Source organism: Loxodonta africana, chromosome 3 (assembly GCF_030014295.1).
Source record: "Loxodonta africana isolate mLoxAfr1 chromosome 3, mLoxAfr1.hap2, whole genome shotgun sequence".
Classification (NCBI taxonomy): Eukaryota; Metazoa; Chordata; class Mammalia; order Proboscidea; family Elephantidae; genus Loxodonta; species Loxodonta africana.
Window position 1 is genome coordinate 55,626,956 of NC_087344.1, and position 17,234 is coordinate 55,644,189.

The 17,234-nt window shown below is 46.9% G+C and overlaps 1 protein-coding gene across 1 annotated transcript in view; it reads left to right on the forward strand.

Annotated features, from left to right (window-relative positions):
• Window positions 1–3,380: 3,380 nt before the first annotated feature.
• Window positions 3,381–17,234, forward strand: part of CDA (cytidine deaminase) — a 30,466-nt gene continuing 16,612 nt past the window's right edge. Inside the window, exon 1 of the mRNA XM_003413426.4 lies at window positions 3,381–3,582. Coding sequence (XP_003413474.1) covers window positions 3,429–3,582 — 154 coding nt within the window. The 5' untranslated portion in view covers window positions 3,381–3,428. The remainder of the gene's footprint in view (window positions 3,583–17,234) is intronic.

Sequence of the window (17,234 nt, forward strand, 5' to 3'; positions counted from 1 at the left end):
AAAGTGCTAAACAAGTGTTATTAACTATTATTATGAGTAACTGTTCATTGAATGAATAAATGAGTGAATGGCACCTGGCCTCTAACACAGAGAGCCCAGGTGGGGCTCCTCGAAGAGGAAAGGTGGGGTGGGGTAGGAGGGGGTTTGATAATTTCCACCACCACTCAAAACACCATCTTTAGATGTTCTTATTCATTGATCTGGGCAATTAACTTTCCTTTTATGTAAAAGCATGTTTTAAAATGCCGTTAACACTGTTGATCTATAATGTAGCTCTAAGCAAGTCTCCGACCCACTCTTCCTTTCTATCCAGATGACCACCCCAAGTCCCTCTATAAGGAATTTTAGAGCCACCGCTGCCTCCAAGCTCCATAGAGCTGAGTTTTCAATGGGCGCTGTCTCTATTTATGATAACCTGCTGGTAAAGGGCTTTGGAAGTGCCAAGGGCCATAATTAGCCTCGGAGGCCATCCAATTCTCCTTGTGGGACCAAGGAGTTCAATCTCTAGCCTGGGCGGGGCTGGCCTGAGGTGGGGTGCGCCACGGCAGGACAGGGAACAGGAACAAGACTGTTTACCGTGGTCTCTGACAGGCCTGGCGGACCAGGAGGGCACCATAACCATTTCCCCACTTATAACTGTACTTGTCTCCCAAAAGCTCTGTCACTAGTGCCCATGATGAGTGGATACACATTGGCCCAGGACTTCCTTTGTTGCTATCTTGGGCGAGGGGTCTTTGAGGTCCCTGGGCCTTAGGAGATGGTGGAGGCAGGGGAGCCTTCCCACTGCTTTCTCTGCCAGTCCCTTCTCACCAACCCAGTCCAGAAGCCAAAGATGCAGATCAAGGAAGAAAGTGCAACCGAAGGGTGTGAGCCCTCAGCCCCAGCAGGCAGGAGGGAATCAGCTGATTCTCTGAGGGCTGGGTGGGATGGTTGTTGTTGTGTGCCATCAAATCACTTCCAGCTCATATAGACCCCAGATGACAGAGTAGAACTATCCCATAGGGTTTCCTAGATTGCAATCTAGATTACCAGGTCTTTTCTCCCACAGAGCCCCTGGTAGTTTCGAACCCCCTGACCTTTTGATTAGAGCCTAGCCCGCTTAACAATTACACCACCAGGGCTCCTTCTTGGGTGGAATGAAGGGGGCAGGAATCAAAAGCAAGGAAGTGAGAGGAAGGGAAGAGGATATAAGGTAACCTTTGTCACATTTTGACAGGGGCCCAGCCGGGGGCCGGTCTGTGTGGCTGAGGACTTCAGGCAGGACACAGAGATGGAGACGCTGCCTTCTCTCCTCGTCCCCTCCCCTCCCCAGACACCTCAGAGAAGCCCCTGATGCTGTCCTGCCTGCTGGGGGACTATGGGCATCTCTGGATGATCTGGCAGGGGTCCTGCCCCTCCTCTTTGGTCTTGACTAAACTTGACGATAACCAGGGGCATCACTAGGGGGGTGCATGGGTATAGATCACACCTGGTAACGCTATCAGAGGGGGTGACACCAAAATGACCTTCTATAAAATTTTTCTGCAGTATTTCAGCAGAAATGTCTTCTAATATATGAAAACATTCCTGTGGTTAGTTATAACAACAAAAACATTTTTTGTAAGCCCAGCTTAAATGTATCAAAATACCTACAAGGCTAAAACTCTGTGCTAATTTACTTTTTGAACCTTTTAATGCCCTCCTGTCAGAGCTGTCATTATTACTCAATTACAAAGATGCTTCGAATCATGTGGTTTTGTCTGCACACACTACAAGCACTCACCATTGTTTTTGTTGCTGCTGGTAGTTGTATAGTTGCTGATTTTGTCAAGTTTTCTGATGTTTTAGCTACAATATTGTGGAAATTAGTATTTGTGAACCTATATCAATAACTTTTGGAGAGCGAAGTAGTAATTAAAGGAAAAGAAGTGATATACAGGAATTACGATTTACAAGTAACATCAATACAAAAAAATATTACTAAGGATTCCATATGGTCTGGTATGGGAGGAGGTCCGTGGAGGGGGGTGACACCATTGGTTACTGCACTGGGTGACACCAACCCTTGTGACGCCACTGACAATAACCCCAATTGTGTGGAGTCACAAAGAGCGCTGACACTGTGAAGTCACTGGATCCTCCAACCACGCTCACCGTGCAGGCATTATTTCATTCCATCCTCATCTCTGTAAATGAGATACTGTTAGTACACCCATTTTATAGATGAGAAGACTGAGGCCCAGAGAGATAGTGTGACCTTCCCAAGGCCACATGGTTAATAAATGGCAGAACCAGGAATCAAACCAGGGTCTACTAAACTCCAAAGCTCAAGTACGTATATATCCCAGGATGTAGAAAGGTCTTAGATGAGAAAACTGTGGCTCAGAGAGGTCAAATGACTTGCCAAAGGTTGTACATCTGGAAAGTGGCAGAGGCAGTATGCAAACATCTCCTCCCCCTTTTTTTAAGCACCAAACTCATGTCCATTTTAGCAACCAGAAGATAAGGGGGCCCAAGTAGATGATCTCAAAGGTCCCCTTCAGTTGAGAAGCATTTGAGTTCTGGGTTGCAGAGGAGAGGAGCTGGAAGGAGAATGGATGAAAATAAAGAATCTCCTTGGTCTTATTGCAGTTCCTCATGCCTCATGACTCAGAGAGCCAGTGTGATTGCCCCAGACCTGCCCTTTCAGCCTCATCTCTTCCTTCAGTGAAGGCGAGAAAAAGTCATTCAACAAACTGAGGGCCATCAAGTTTCGGAGCTTGGGTCTCCAGGCCCTCACACTTATCCCCCCAGCAGGTTCTTCCCGGAACGGTATGAGTCCACAGCCACCCACCACACAGCGGCCCCCCCCCCCGCGCCCCGCCGCTCATAGTGACACAGGCCCTCACTCACCCAGCAGTGTGTCAGCAGTGAGAGCTGCCCCTAAGCCAGATTATGAAGCAGTCACACCCTTCCACATTGGAACACACACCAGCACTGGGACACACACCACACCCTCTGACCCCACACCCAAGGTGCCCCTCAGAGGCCTACCGGGGGTAGAGGGATGCACTTGTCCCCGGCGGGTCCAAAGGAGGACGCCAGACGAGGCTTGGCATGACATTCCAAGGCGCCACAAACATGAAAGGCGCCTGACTGAGACAGTTGGACAAGAGGGGAAAGGCATTTCTACTGATACGTCACTCTATCAACGTCTATTCATTCATCTTGACATTGGGAGGGGGGCGTAATTTAGAGATTGCCCCTGGCACCTTTACCCTCGGTACGGCCCTGCCCTCTCCTCTCCCTGACTTGGTCCCACCCGGCTTTTCCGAAGGCCACGCACCTGAGAGCCTCTCGGACCTCGCGGCGGGGACACACCCCAGGGGAGGAGCTGCAATTGCAAGCCCAGCTGGCTGGGGCCAGCTCGGGTTTCCTCTCCTCCGCCCAGAGACCAGACAGGGACCAACATGGCACAGAAGGGTCCCGCCCGCGCCCTGGAGCCCGAGCACGTCCAGCGGCTGCTGCTGTCCTGCCGCGAGGCCAAGAAGACTGCCTACTGCCCCTACAGCCACTTCCCTGTGGGCGCCGCCCTCCTCACTGGGGACGGCAGGATCTTCTCCGGTAAGGGCGGACGCCCGGGGCTCCTCATCCCCGGCCGCATTGGGAAGGGTAAGGGGAGGACGGGCCAGACTCGTGGAAGAGGCACCGCGAAGACAGCCCAGCTCTGCCCTACGCCAGCTCCTGTCCCCTTCTCTGGGCCTCCCTTGCCCTGCCTGCTGCGGAGGGGAGGGGGGCAGGGCGGAGGGCAAAGGGTGTAAACTGTGCTTACAAACTCTACTGCTGGTTGAAACCAGGGGCTTGCAATCCTCAGAGGACTGGGAAGCAGGAAGGAAGTTTTGAAGGGGAGGCAGGAAGGGACACAAACCAAGAGCATCAGGCAGTCCTGAGCTGGGATGAAGAGGGTTAACTCTTTCGGAGCCCCTGTGTGCCTGGCACTGTGCTGAAGCTTCCACAAGTTATATCAGTAAGTCCTACCCCCAAACACTCGCCTAGGTGTTACACCCATTTTTAGACGAAGAAACTGAGGCCCAGAGAGGTGATGTGACCTGCCCAACGTCACACAGGGTATTCACGGTGGAACCCAGAGCTGGGATCCCCAAAGCCCTGCTCTCTTCCCTACACACACTCTCTGTGCTGGGGGAGAGGCAAGAATCCAGGTGGGATGACTCAGTGGGGTGCCGGCCTTCCAGGGAGTCCCAGAGGAAAGGAAACAGGCAGGGTTTGTGAGTCAGTGAGTGGGAGCCTAGGAAGATGGGGTGGAGAGCAAATGAATCTGAGCCCACGCTAATCATCCCTAAGCTCCTTTTCTTTGGTTGGTTGGTTGGTTTTATAGAAAGTTTCACTTGAAAACAAAACAAAACAAAACAAAAAAACCTTGTTTTTGCTAAACTAAGGGGCAGCTCCACTCAGGAGAGGGGAGAATGTGATGTGAAGGTGGCAGGGAAGTTTTGCGCCCCCTCCGCAGCTAGAAAGTGGGCACACTGGACAGATGGGGAGATTCAACCCTGCTGCCTACAATCCCCTTCCACTTAGCAGCAGGTTTTTAAAGGACCTGAGGCTCCTATGTGTACTCCTGGTTGGCAACCTCCCACCAACCCTCATCAGGTCTAGACTCAGGTCCCTCATTCCCACCACTGCTCCAGCTGTGAGTCCGCTTATAGGGACTGCATCTCCCCTTCTATCACAACCCTTCCTGGGCTCCTCCTTGATATTCATTTTATCTCCTGTCTTTTGAGATTCTGTTTCATGAATCACCTGGGATTTAAACTTCTTCAAGCTGAAGTAACATTGATTGAGCCCCTAGTATGAGAATATGACTAATGTTATCCACTTAACCCTCATCAAACCCACAATGCAGTTATTATATCACCACTTCACATCAGAGAGAGGTCCCTGGGTGGCACAAACAGTTTGTGCTGGGCTGCTAACTGAAAGATGGGTAGTTTGAATCCACACAACAGCACCACGGAAGAAAGGCCTGGTAATCTGCTTCTGTAAAGATTACAGCCAAGACCTTTTAACTCAGTACTCAAGTCGCTCCTGAGGTTCAGCCCAAGATGAGACAGGCCCATAAAACAAACAAGAATAAAACAACCATGTATATGAGATCAAACGGGCACACTAGCCCAGGAGCAAGGATAAGAAGGCAGGAGGGGACAGGAAAGCTGGACAAATGGAAATGGGGAACACAAGTTCGAGAAGGGGAGAGTGTTGACGTGTCACAGCGTTGGCAACCAATGTCACAAAACAATATCTGTATTAATTGTTTAATGAGAAACTAATTTGCTCTGTAAACGTTCATCTAAAGCACAATAAAAAAAATTAAAAAAAAAAAAAAGATTACAGCCAAGAAAACCCTATGCAGTAGTTCTACTCCATCACACACAAGGTCACCATGAGTCAGAATCCACTCAACAGCAATGGGCTTGGATTTTCTGGTTTTTGCAGAGGAGGAAACAGGCTCAGAGAGATTAAAATGACCAAGATCACAAAGCTGGGATTCAAACCCAGGTCTGCCTCAACTCTGAAGTCCACTATTCAGTAGGAGTAAAATGTCACACTGAAATTCAGGCCTGGCCTGATGGCTCGGACGAGTATTAACCATTAACCACCACCATAAGCAACATTGCAACTACTGCAAGTGTCCCACAGCCACAGGACCTTGAACATGGACTCAGCCATCTGTTCTTTCAAACATCCCGATAGCCCCACCGTGTGGTATACAGAGAGGGGCCCTGCTCCTATGCCCTCAGCACCTAGGCTGATCCCTTATGTAGTGGCTATTTTTTTTATCTTATAGTGTTGTCACTGTCCATTTACAAACCTGCCTCCCCGACTAACCGTTGGGCTCCAGGGGGCAGAGGCTGTGTCTTGGATCTTTGTACCATTGACCTTATCCTGCAACTGTACGGCACCTGCCTGGCCCAGAGTACCAGTACCAGTTGCCATGGAGTGCATTCTGACTCACAGACTCCACGTGTGGCAGAGTAGAACTGTGCTCCGCAGGGCTTTCAATGGCTAATTTTTCAGAAGTAGATGGCTAGGGCTTTCTTCCAAGGTACACATCAGTGAACTTGAGCTGCCAACCTTTTGGTTAGCAGCCAAGCACGTTAACCATTTGTACCACCCAAAGACTCCTTAGCCTACAGTAAAGCCTACAGTAGGTGCTCAATAATTGCTGACTGATTGAATGAGTAAATGAGTGGGGCCTTGAAAAATCAGTAAGTTTTGAGAGGCAGAGGGGAAGGGGGCGTGGACTGGGGTGCCACATGTCAGAGGACAGAATTTCCTGCACTGGGGAGCCAGGGTGGCTTCCAGCTCTGGGGCTGGTGTCCCGCTTAAACAAACTGACTGTCAGTTTCATCATCCCCCTCCAAAGCCGGGGGTGTCACATGCTAGAATGCTCTGGTCTTTTATTTTTTAAAACCCTCAAAAGAGAAGGCAAATCTTCACTCATGAGCAACCCCCCCCAGACTCTGAGCTCCTTTGCGCTAGGTGCAGGCCTTGGCCGTTCTCACGCTGATTCATTCATTCCTCAGATATTTGCAGAGCACCAACTATGTGCCAGGCAATGTGCCAGGTGTTGGGGATATTTCAGTGAGCAGAAATAGCCCTGGGTGGTCCAAACAGTTTGCTCTCAGCTACAAATCTACAGGTTGGTGGTTCAAACCCACGCAGTGGCACTACAGAAAAAAGTCCTGGCAATCTGCTTCCATAAAGAATACAGCCAAGAAAACCTTACAGTGCAGTTCTGCTCTACATACATGAAGTCACCATGAGTTGGAATTGACTTGATGGCAGCAGGTTTTCTGCCCCCATGGAGGTCCCCCCTCATCTAGCACAGCTCCAGGTGGGAGCCTCAACCAAGGCTTGTGGAATGAGCAAGCAAGAGAGGGTGAGCAGGAGCAGGGCCTGATTAAATGGCAGGGAGGACCTGGTCTAACTAGAAGAAGGGTTGAGCAGTGTGGATTCAGGGAGGTCCTATTGTGTGGCTGAAGTCTCTGGAGTTAGAGGCTCCTGGGTTTCAATCCTGGTGCTGCTGTTTCTCAGCTGTGTGGCCTTGGGCCAGACCCTTCACCCTTCTGAGTCTCAGCTTACACATTTGTAAACCAGGGATCATAATGCCCACCTTTCAGGATTTGCTGTGAACAGAGCTGGAATTCAGCCAGTATGCCTGGGATGGCATGACAGCCAGGATCCACTCTGATGGGCTGGTGGATGTGCTGTATCGGGTCTTGAATATATCACATCTCACCGCTGGTTGTGAGGCTTTGATTGAGCTAATGCCTGCAATAAGGATGTCACAAGTGGTTGCCGCTTCTTCTGCTACTACTGCCATGTTATCATTATCATCATTGTTATTTGGAGGTAGATTAAGGAGAACTTTTTTTTTTAATAATTTATTTTGTTCGTTGTTGTTGTGTTGAGAATATCCACAGCAGAACAAGTCAACGTCAAGTCAACAATTTCTATGTGTACAATTCAGTGACGTTGATTATATTCTTCGAGTTGTGCACCCATTCTCACCTCCTTTTCCGAATTGTTCCTCCCCCGTTAACATAAACTCACGGCCCCCTAAATTTCCTATCTAATCTTTGGAGTTGCTGTTGTCAGTTTAATCTCATACAGAGAGTTCTTCAAAGAGCACAATGCTCAAGGCAGACATTCTTTACTAACAAAGCTGAACTGTTGCTTGGTTTTCAGGATATTTTAGCTTAAAGTTTAAAAATTAACTCAGAACTCCTGGAGGTCACCTTGCAGCCAAATAATAGCCTATAGTATTTTTTTTTTTATATAGGCTCCCTTAAACAATCAACTATCTGAGACCAAATGGTCAACCTTTAACCAAAAGCAAAGCTGCGAAGGCAAGGAGGGGCAAGGAAGCTAGGCCAATGGAAACAGAACAAACAGAATGGAAATAATGAGAACACTGACACATTGTAGACATAGTAACTAATGTCATGGAACAATTTGTATAAAAATTGGGAACCTAATTTTCTGTGTAAACTTCCACCTAAAACACAATAAAATATTTGAAAAAATAAATAGATTATCTCAGGGTAATAGTTTTGGGAGTTCATCCAGCCTCAGTGGCTCCAGAAAGTCTGGATTCCATGAGAATTTGCAATTCCCTTGTGGAGAACTTTTGAAAACCAGAGCCCTTAAAATTTAAAGAACAAGGAAGTAGGAAGCCAAGGAATGCTATTGAGAACAAGAGTAACACAAAAGTGGTGTTCACGATTAGTCAGACAGGCATCCAAGGAGGCTGGAGCAGAGGGAACAGTGACAGGGATGGAGGGACAAGTTCTGTTTTGTTCACTGACGTGTCCACAGTGCCAGCATATTACCTGACCTATAATAAGTTATCAGTTAAGGCTTGTTGAATGCATGAATGAATGGCTTAGGTGAGGACTGTGGCAGGCGGAATAAAGAAAAAGGAAAGAACTAAGAGATATTACATAGGACAACTAGAACGGGTCTGGGAGTGGTGGCAGTATTAGAAATGAAGGAATGGAATGAGTCAGACATTGTTCTAGGACTCCCAGCCAGGTGGGCCAGGGGAATGATGAGGCACTGACCGAGGTGGGAAGCTGGAGGCAGAGCTGGGCTGTCCTGGGGACAAGGTGGGTAGGTAACCACAGCAATATTAATAGCTACAGTGATGTGATGGTTAAGGTTGTGTGTCACCTTGGCTGGGCCATGATTCCCAGGGGTTTGGCAGTGATGATGTAGTTTGGCAGTCATATAATGATGTAATCACTTCCATGATAAGGTCTGATGATAATGTGATCACCTCTATGATGGAATCTGCTATGAGTAGCCAATCAGCTGAAAGGGAGTTTCCTTGAGGATGTGGCCTACATCCAAAACAGGAAGACTTTCTGGCAAGGCTCATGGGCTTTTGCTCATTCTGGATCCTGCAGCTGGCTCCTGTTCATCTGACCTCTGGTTCTTGGAACTTGAGCTAGCACCTTACCTGCCGTCCTGTCTACCGATCTTGGAATTCATCTGTCTCTGCAGCCTGTAAGCCATAGCCCTGCTGTATGACCTGCCAATCTTGGGCTCATCAGCCTCTGCAGCTATGTGAGTCAGAAGAAGCTTCCAGCCTGATCAATGGACTTGGGATTTTCCAGCTTCTATAACTGTGTGAGCTATTTCCTTGATATATATAAATATATATGTTTTTTTTTTTTTTAACGCTTTACTGATTTTGCTTCTCTAGAGAACCCAGCCTAAGACAAATGGATTGAGCACTTACTAAGCACTTCATGTGGAATATCTCTTGTAATCTCACAGACAGAGATCTTTCAGTTGTAAATAACAGAAACCAACCAGAACCAAAAGAGGCAAGAGTAGCTCTTGGCTCAGGGACCACTGGATTCAAGAACTCAAATGTCACCATGCCCACCTTTGTCTTTCCGATATCCTCTTATCCTGCAGATGGGCTTTCTCCAGGTACCAGGGAACACAGGCAGGCAGCACTGATTGGTCCATCTCCAGTCGTACGCCCATCCATGAGCCAATCACTGTTGTCATGTTGGGGTAGTGTGACTGAGCCATCTGGTTCACACATTCCTATTTGATGGGGAGCAGGTGAATCTGTTTCCAGAAATAAGGGGGTAGGTTGCCAAGTAGACCAAGCCAATAACCAATGCACCCACATTTTATAAATGAGATAACTGAGGCTCAGCTTTATCTGATTCCAAATGCCAGGCTGTTTCTGCTGTAGGGCAGATATGCAGAAGGGGGCAAAGAGAATTGTGCTGAGAAGCAGAGGAGGACAACTGAAGAGCATTCACCAGAACTCCTAGATCTCCTTATTGGGATGGGCGAGGGAGGGTAGATGGCAAATGGCAGGGCTGGGAGAGAAGAGGACCTTGAACAACCAGAGGAAACCTGATAGAACATCATGGGATGACTTAGAGACAGTTAGAGGCATAAGGAGCCTCTGCGTTTTGCAAACTATTAATGGACTCAGCTGCTAACTGAAAGGTTGGCACCTTGAACCCACCCAGACACACCTCGAAAGAGAAACCTGGTGATCCACTTGTCAAAACTCAGCTATTGAAATCCCTGTGGAGCACAGTTCTACTCTAACACCGATGGGGTCACTGTGAGTTGGAACTGACTCTACAGCGATTGATTTTTTGTTTTTAGGAGGCAGAAGGTTCAGCTGAATTCAGACACTGGAAATTTTATAGTAGGACAGGTCTGCCCGGTTCTGAGACTTTCTCCAGCAGCGGAAAAGACCAGCCTCCGTGGAGTTTCCACCCTCCGATGCAGCTGGCGGCCCATCTAATTCAAAAGCAAACCTGGCTGCAAAGTACGGCCACAACCTCATAATCATCATTTCCCTCTCTTACCCCTGACCTTGGTCAGGCCTTGTGCCTCTCACAGATGGACCACCCGGGATGGTAATTAATAACTATAATTAAGTTCTCAGGATGTGCCACCAGCTGGTGCTATTTGGTGATTGCCTGTGGGCAGAGCAGAGGGAGAGGAGCAGAGAGGAGTTCCGAGGGTGAGAAGGAGCAGTTGAGGGAAAGGGAAATGGAGACACAAAGAGAAGAGTTAGGATGAGATAGAAGAAAGATTGGGAAAGCAAAGAAAATGGGAAGGGAAACAGAGTCAGCCCAGAGCCTCATACATGGGGATACTCAGCTGGAAGGCCAGTTGGGACACGGATGGAGGAGATCATGGAGGACCACCCCCAACCCTGGGATGCTACACCAGGTGTCCTCGCCTTCACATGGTGTAGACACCTGGCAAGGAGACCACCCCAGCTCCCGGAAAGGTGTTAAAATGATGTCTGAACACGAGGATTCTTGGTTGTGCCTACTGCCACCGCCTTGCAGATACCACTCAAAGGAGGGTGGAGTCTTGCTTCTTGGGACATGGCCTCTCGCCTCCTTCCACACTGGGACTTCCACACTCTATATGCTCCATCAGCCACTAATGGGAAAAGCCACTTTCCTGGATCAGCTATGATGAATTCTGAGAGGAACAAACCACATAGAAACAGACACTTAAGAATGTCCTGGTGAATCACCGGACCCAGCTTGCCTTCGCTTAACCCCTAGATCTGATTCTTCACCCGTCTTACCCCAAACAGGCCCATGCCCCCTGGACTCCTTCCCTGGGCTCCCATTCTCCACCTGGGGGAGTTTTCCCTTGGTGACTGCTTCCCCCTCTTTGGGACCACCATTACCATCGGTTGACCTAGTCTGAGCTCCCACCCCACCCCACAGCACTTCCAGGCTGAGTCGAAGCAGGCTTCTCTAACCTGCTTCCCCTCCCTACAGCCCTGCCTACCCACCTCACCCCAGCTGGGTTCCCACTGTCCCCTTCAGTGCACATCTACTAGTCCTCTCTCCTGTCACTCAAAAGTAGCTCATTAGCCTTTACACGAACAGATATGTGCACACCCATGTTCATTGCAGCACTGTTTACAATAGCAAAAAGATGGAAGCAACCAAGATACCTGTTAACGAATGAATGGATAAATAAATTATGGCGTATTCACACAATGGAATACTATGCATCAGTGAAGAACAATGATGAATCCGTGAAACATTTTATAACATAGAAGAAACTGAAAGGCAATATGCTGAGTGAAATTAGTCTGTTGCAAAAGGACAAATATTATATGAGACCACTATTATAAGAACTCAAGAAATAGTTTAAACATAAAAGAAAATATTCTTTGATGGTTGCGAGGGTGGGGAGGGAGGGAGGGAGAGGAGTATTCAGTAATTAGATAGTAGACAAAAATTATTTTAGGTGAAGGGAAAGACCACACACAGTACAGGAGAGGTCAGCACAACTGGACTAAACCAAAAGCAAAGAAGTTTCCTGAAAAACTCTGCTTCGAAGGCCAGAGTAGCAGGGGCAGGGGTTTGGGCACCATGGTTTCAGGGGATATCTAGGTCAATTGGCATAATAAAATCTACTAATAAAAAAATTCTGCATCCCACTTTGGAGAGTGGTATCTGGGGTCTTAAACACTAGCGAGTGGCCATCTAAGGTGCATCAGTTGGTCTCAACCTATCTGGAGCAAAGGAGAATGAAGAACACCAAAGACACAAGGTAATTATGAGCCCAAGAGACAGAAAGGGCCACATAAATCAGAGACTACATCAGCCTGAGACCAGAAGAACTAGATGGAGCCCTGCTACAACCGATGACTGCCCTGACAGGGAACACAACAGAGAACCCCTGAGGGAGCAGAAGAGCAGTGGGATGCAGATCTCAAATTCTTGTAAGAAGACCAGACTTAATGATCTGACAGACTAGAAGGACCCCAGAGGTCATGGTCCCCAGACCTTCTGTTAGCCCAAGACTGGAACCATTCCCAAAGCCAACCCTTCAAAAAGGGATTGGACTGGACTATAAGAGAGAAAATGATACTGGTGAGGAGTGAGCTTCTTGGCTCAAGTAGACACATGAGACTATGTCTGGAGGGAAGCTCCTGTCTGGAGGGAAGACGAGAAGGCAGAGGGGGACAGAAGCTGGCTGAATGGACACAGGGAATACAGGGTAGAGAGAAGGAGTGTGCTGACTCATTAAGGGGAAAGCAACTAGGAGTACATAGCAAAAGAAAAAAAAAAAAGCAAGGTGTATATAGATTTTTGTATGAGAGACTGACTTGATTTGTAAACTTTCACTTAAAGCACAATAAAAATAAAAAAGTAGCTCATTACAAAGAGGAACTTTACTAAAACCCCTTGACTCTACAGTTGACTCAGAATATAATACATATGTAAACTCGCACATGTGCAAAGGGGCAGAGAGGCAGGAACATGAAGAGAGCGGAGTATTTTTTTAAGAACATGGGCACGACATTTCTTTAGTCCAGTGGTTCTCAAATGTGGTCTCTAGACTCACAGCATCGGCAAGCATCTCCTGGGAACTTGTTAGAAATGCAAATCCTTGGGCTCTGACCTATGGAATCAGAAACTTCAGGGACAGGCCCAGGAACCTGTTTTAGAAGCCCTCCTGCAGCTTCTGATGCCCACTTGCTGGAGTGTGAGAACCACTGCCCTCATCTTATCAGCATCCCTCAGAAAGGATGGGTTCGATACAGTGCTTTGGGCATTACACCTGAACTCTAATTGCTCTCTTCTCTGGGCGACTGTGCCACAATCTCCTCTTTGTGAACTTTCCTTGCCGATGTCTTCGTAAAATCTGATCCAAGCCCTGCCTTAAGCACCAAACTACCTCAAAACCCGGCCTGACCATGAAATATCAGAGAGAATAAGTATAGGCCTTTACACCCAACGGGCCAGGATGGGAGTCCTGGCTGCATGCCACCAGCCTCAGCTTTACCTGCTATAAAATGGAGGTTATACTAATATCTGACTCACAGAATTGTTAAAAGGATTAACTGATATAATGCAGGTAAAATGTTCTACAGAGGACCTGGCAGATAAAAACCAAACCAAACCATTTGCCAGTCACATCAACTCTGCAACCCATGGTCACCATATGTGTGTCAGAGTGTAACTGTGCTCCATGGGGTTTCCAGTGGTCGGTTTTTTGGAGGTAGATTGCCAGTCTTTTTTTTTCCAAGGCACCTCTGGGTAGACTCCAACTTCCAAACTTTCGGTAGCAGCTGAGCACATTAATCCTTTGTACCAGTCAGGGACTCCACCTGGCAGATAACTATCCAATGAAAGAAAATAATTAATAAGAAAAGCACTATTATAGTATTATTTGGTCCAATCTTATAATTATGGACTCCTAACTTGGGGCCCTCCAAGACTGTGTCTCATGTGTGTTTCAGACTAAGCAAAGACAATACTGAGAACGGAATTGTTGGTTTGCCTGGCTGGATGGTGGCCTGGTTTTCTGGGCTAAAGAAAGCAAAACAAAATTGTCTGACCTTTCATGATGGTAACTCATGGCCAAGGGCTTCCTTCCTCATTTTTTTTTTTCCCCTTGAGCAAGCCTGGAGAATTACACTTGAACCTGCTAAAGGCCCAGAATCCAGTTATTCCTTAGCATCTCAGAGATCCAACACTGAAGTGAGAAATTTCACTCCTTCCAAAATAGGCAGTTGAGAGCCTCACTCTTCTGGGCACTGGACAGACTGTGACCCATAATATAGACAAAATCCCCGCCCTCATGAAGTTTATGTTATAATGGGGGAAATAGATAATAAAAACATTTATTTCAGGAAGGCGTTAAGTACTGTGAAGAAAATTAAAGTGGTATAAATGGATATAAAAAAAAGAGGGTTGGAAATAGAGGAGGAGGCAATTTTATTTTATTTTGTTGTTAAAAATGTATACAACAAAACATACACCAATTCAACAATTTCTATATATTCAGTTCAGTGACACTGATTACATTCTTCAAGTTGTGCACTCTCCTTTTTCGAGTTATTGCCCACAATTAACATGAACTCACTGCCCCGAGTTTCTTCTCTAATCTTTCAAGTTGCTGTTGCCAATTTGATAGTTTTTTAAAAGAGCACAAAGCTCAAGGCAGACATTCTTTACTAATTAAGCTAGCTAAACTCTTTGTTTGGTTTAAAGAAGACTTCAGGGATATTTTTGGTTTAAGATTTAAGGTTTAAAAGATTATCTCAGGGCAATGGAATTCTGGTGGCGTAGTGGTGAAGAGCTCAGCTGCTAACCAAGAGGTTGGCAGTTCAAATCCACCAGCCACTCCTTGGAAATCCTATGGGGCAGAATGAATAAACGAAGAAGTTTCTCTGGCTCCCCATCTAGTCTCCCCTCCCAGGTTTCTGATTTCAATCTGAAATTACTTTCTTTAAATAATGCCCTTTACCTGCCACGCCTGCCCATGCCTGCCTGTCCCTCCCACCTTAATGATCTGGTTGCTCCTGGCTTCTGCCCCTCCTAGATTATTGTCCCTCCCAGCCTCACTCACCATCTAGCGACATTCCAGCCCTGGCCTTCCAGTCTGCCCTGCCCCATCCCTGACTCAGACCAGGCATGATTCACACAAATCTTAGGTTTGCTGATATGCTGTTAAAACAAATGGTCACCCTTGCAGAAGGCCCACTCTCTTGGAACAACGGTATGTGTCTGTGCTGGAAGTTCAGAATGGCCTCATAGAGAGAAATCTTCCTTTATTGTTTGTAAAATATTTCAACGGGCTAGTTAAGGAAAGAGAGAAAGAGATTGTTTTAGAAGGGAGTGCACTGACATACTCTCCTACTCAAATGGCACTTTGTGTAAAGAGCCCTAAGGTTCCATTCTACCTGGGAGCTTTTGTCCAGCTGGCTCCGAGAATTTGGGGAAGGTTAATGAGAGCTAGCTCCTCTCTCCTAGAACTCTTGTGAAGATGAGTGAGATCCTGTGTGTAAAGCACTTAGCACAAATTGTGGCTGCTAGCCGCTGTTGATATTAACTGCATGAAAATCAAGGCTTTGATAGTAGTGAGGCTGTGTGACTAAGTCTCTGCTCTTTCTGGGCAAGGTGTGAGAGTGATCCTGCACCCCCTGTTCGTTACAACTCTGTCACTGTCCTCCAGGCACTTTGCAATTCTTTTCATGATGCAAGGCCCCACGTTTCACAATTCTGAAGACTACAAGCCGGCATTCAAGGCATCGGCTGAATCATGCTGTCTCCAGTGATTCTTGGAGGAGATCCTTTCTTGTCTCCCCCAGCTTCTGGTGGCCCCAAGAGTGTCTTTATCGCTTCTTCTCTTTTATGGGACACCACTCATACTGGATTAGGACCCACCCTACTCCAGTATGACCTTAAACATCTTCAAAGACCCTATTTCCAAACAGGTCACATTTACAAGCACCAGGAGTTAGGACTTGAATATATCTTTTGGGGGGACAGAATTTAATCCATAATGGTACCCATGCACATCCTTCTTCCCACGCATAAAACCCACATACCATCTCCCTAAAACAAGCAAATCACAGCCCTGCCTCATCATCCCTAGAGCAGGATCTTGGGGTACACAGTCCTCTTCCTTGGGTCCAGAATGGGCTTCTCTGGCCCAGTGACCAGTAAACTAAAACATAAATTTTTGCCCCCACACTTCAACCTCACTCCTGCAATATACAGGGCAGAGCAGGAATGGGTAACAGCAACAAAATCTCCCTTTAGGAAAAGGGAATAATAGAAAACACACACTGGTCACCAGTTATCAGACCTGCTGGGCAGGAACCAGGAAGACCCCCTGCCTTGTCTTGCACTTTCCTTCCCTTTTCTGCCCTGGGGTAACTCCCTTGTCCACTGTCTGCTGGAGCCCCTGGCTTTGCCCTCTAGGAGGTTCCTCCTTGACTTTTACCATCCTTAGCCACACATCTGAAGTGGGTGTCGGAGAGGATACTCTCTTGGGAGCAAACAGCTCTCTCAGCACAGTTCCTAATGGTGGAGTTTTGGGGGCTCAGGGGTCTCCATAGTGATGGAATTACCACTGGCTTTTGTAGACCAGATTTGTAGCTTCTTCGACTATAAAATTCTATTTAAAACTCAAAACCTCCAAATGGATAATGGCAAGGGTTGAACAACATAATAAACATATCTAATGTTATTGATTAAAGTTGTCAGGGATTTCATTTTACTTGGATCCACAATTGATGCCCATGGAAATAGCAGTTAAGAAATCAAACGACTTATTGCATTGGGCAAATCTGCTGCAAAAGACCTCTTTAAAGTATTAAAAAGCAAAGATGTCATTTTTGGGAACTAAAGGGAGCCTGATCCAAGCCAGGGTATTTTCAATCCTTTCATGTGCATGTGAAAGCTGGACAATGAATAAGGCAGACCAAAGAAGAATTGATGTATTTGAATTATAGTGTTGGCAAAGAATATTGAGTATTAACTGCCGGAAGAATGAACAAAGTACAGCCAGAATGTTCTTTAGAAGTGAAAATGGCAAGACTTCATCTCATGTACTTTGGACACATTATCAGGAAGGACCAGTCCCTGGAGAAGGACATCATGCTTGGTAGAGAGTCAGTGAAAAAGAGGAAGACCCTCAATGGGATGGATTGACACAGTGGCTGCAACAATGGGCTCAAACATAGCAACAATTTTGAGGATGGCACAGGACCAGGCAATGTTTCATTCTGTTGTCGCTATGAGTTCGAACCAATAGGATGGCTCCTAACAACAATGGTAACGTTACTGAAAGAGCCCTGGTGGCGCAGTTGTTAAGTATTTGGCTGCTAACCAAAAAGTTGGTGGTTCGAACCCATCTACCACTCTGTGGAAGAAAGATGT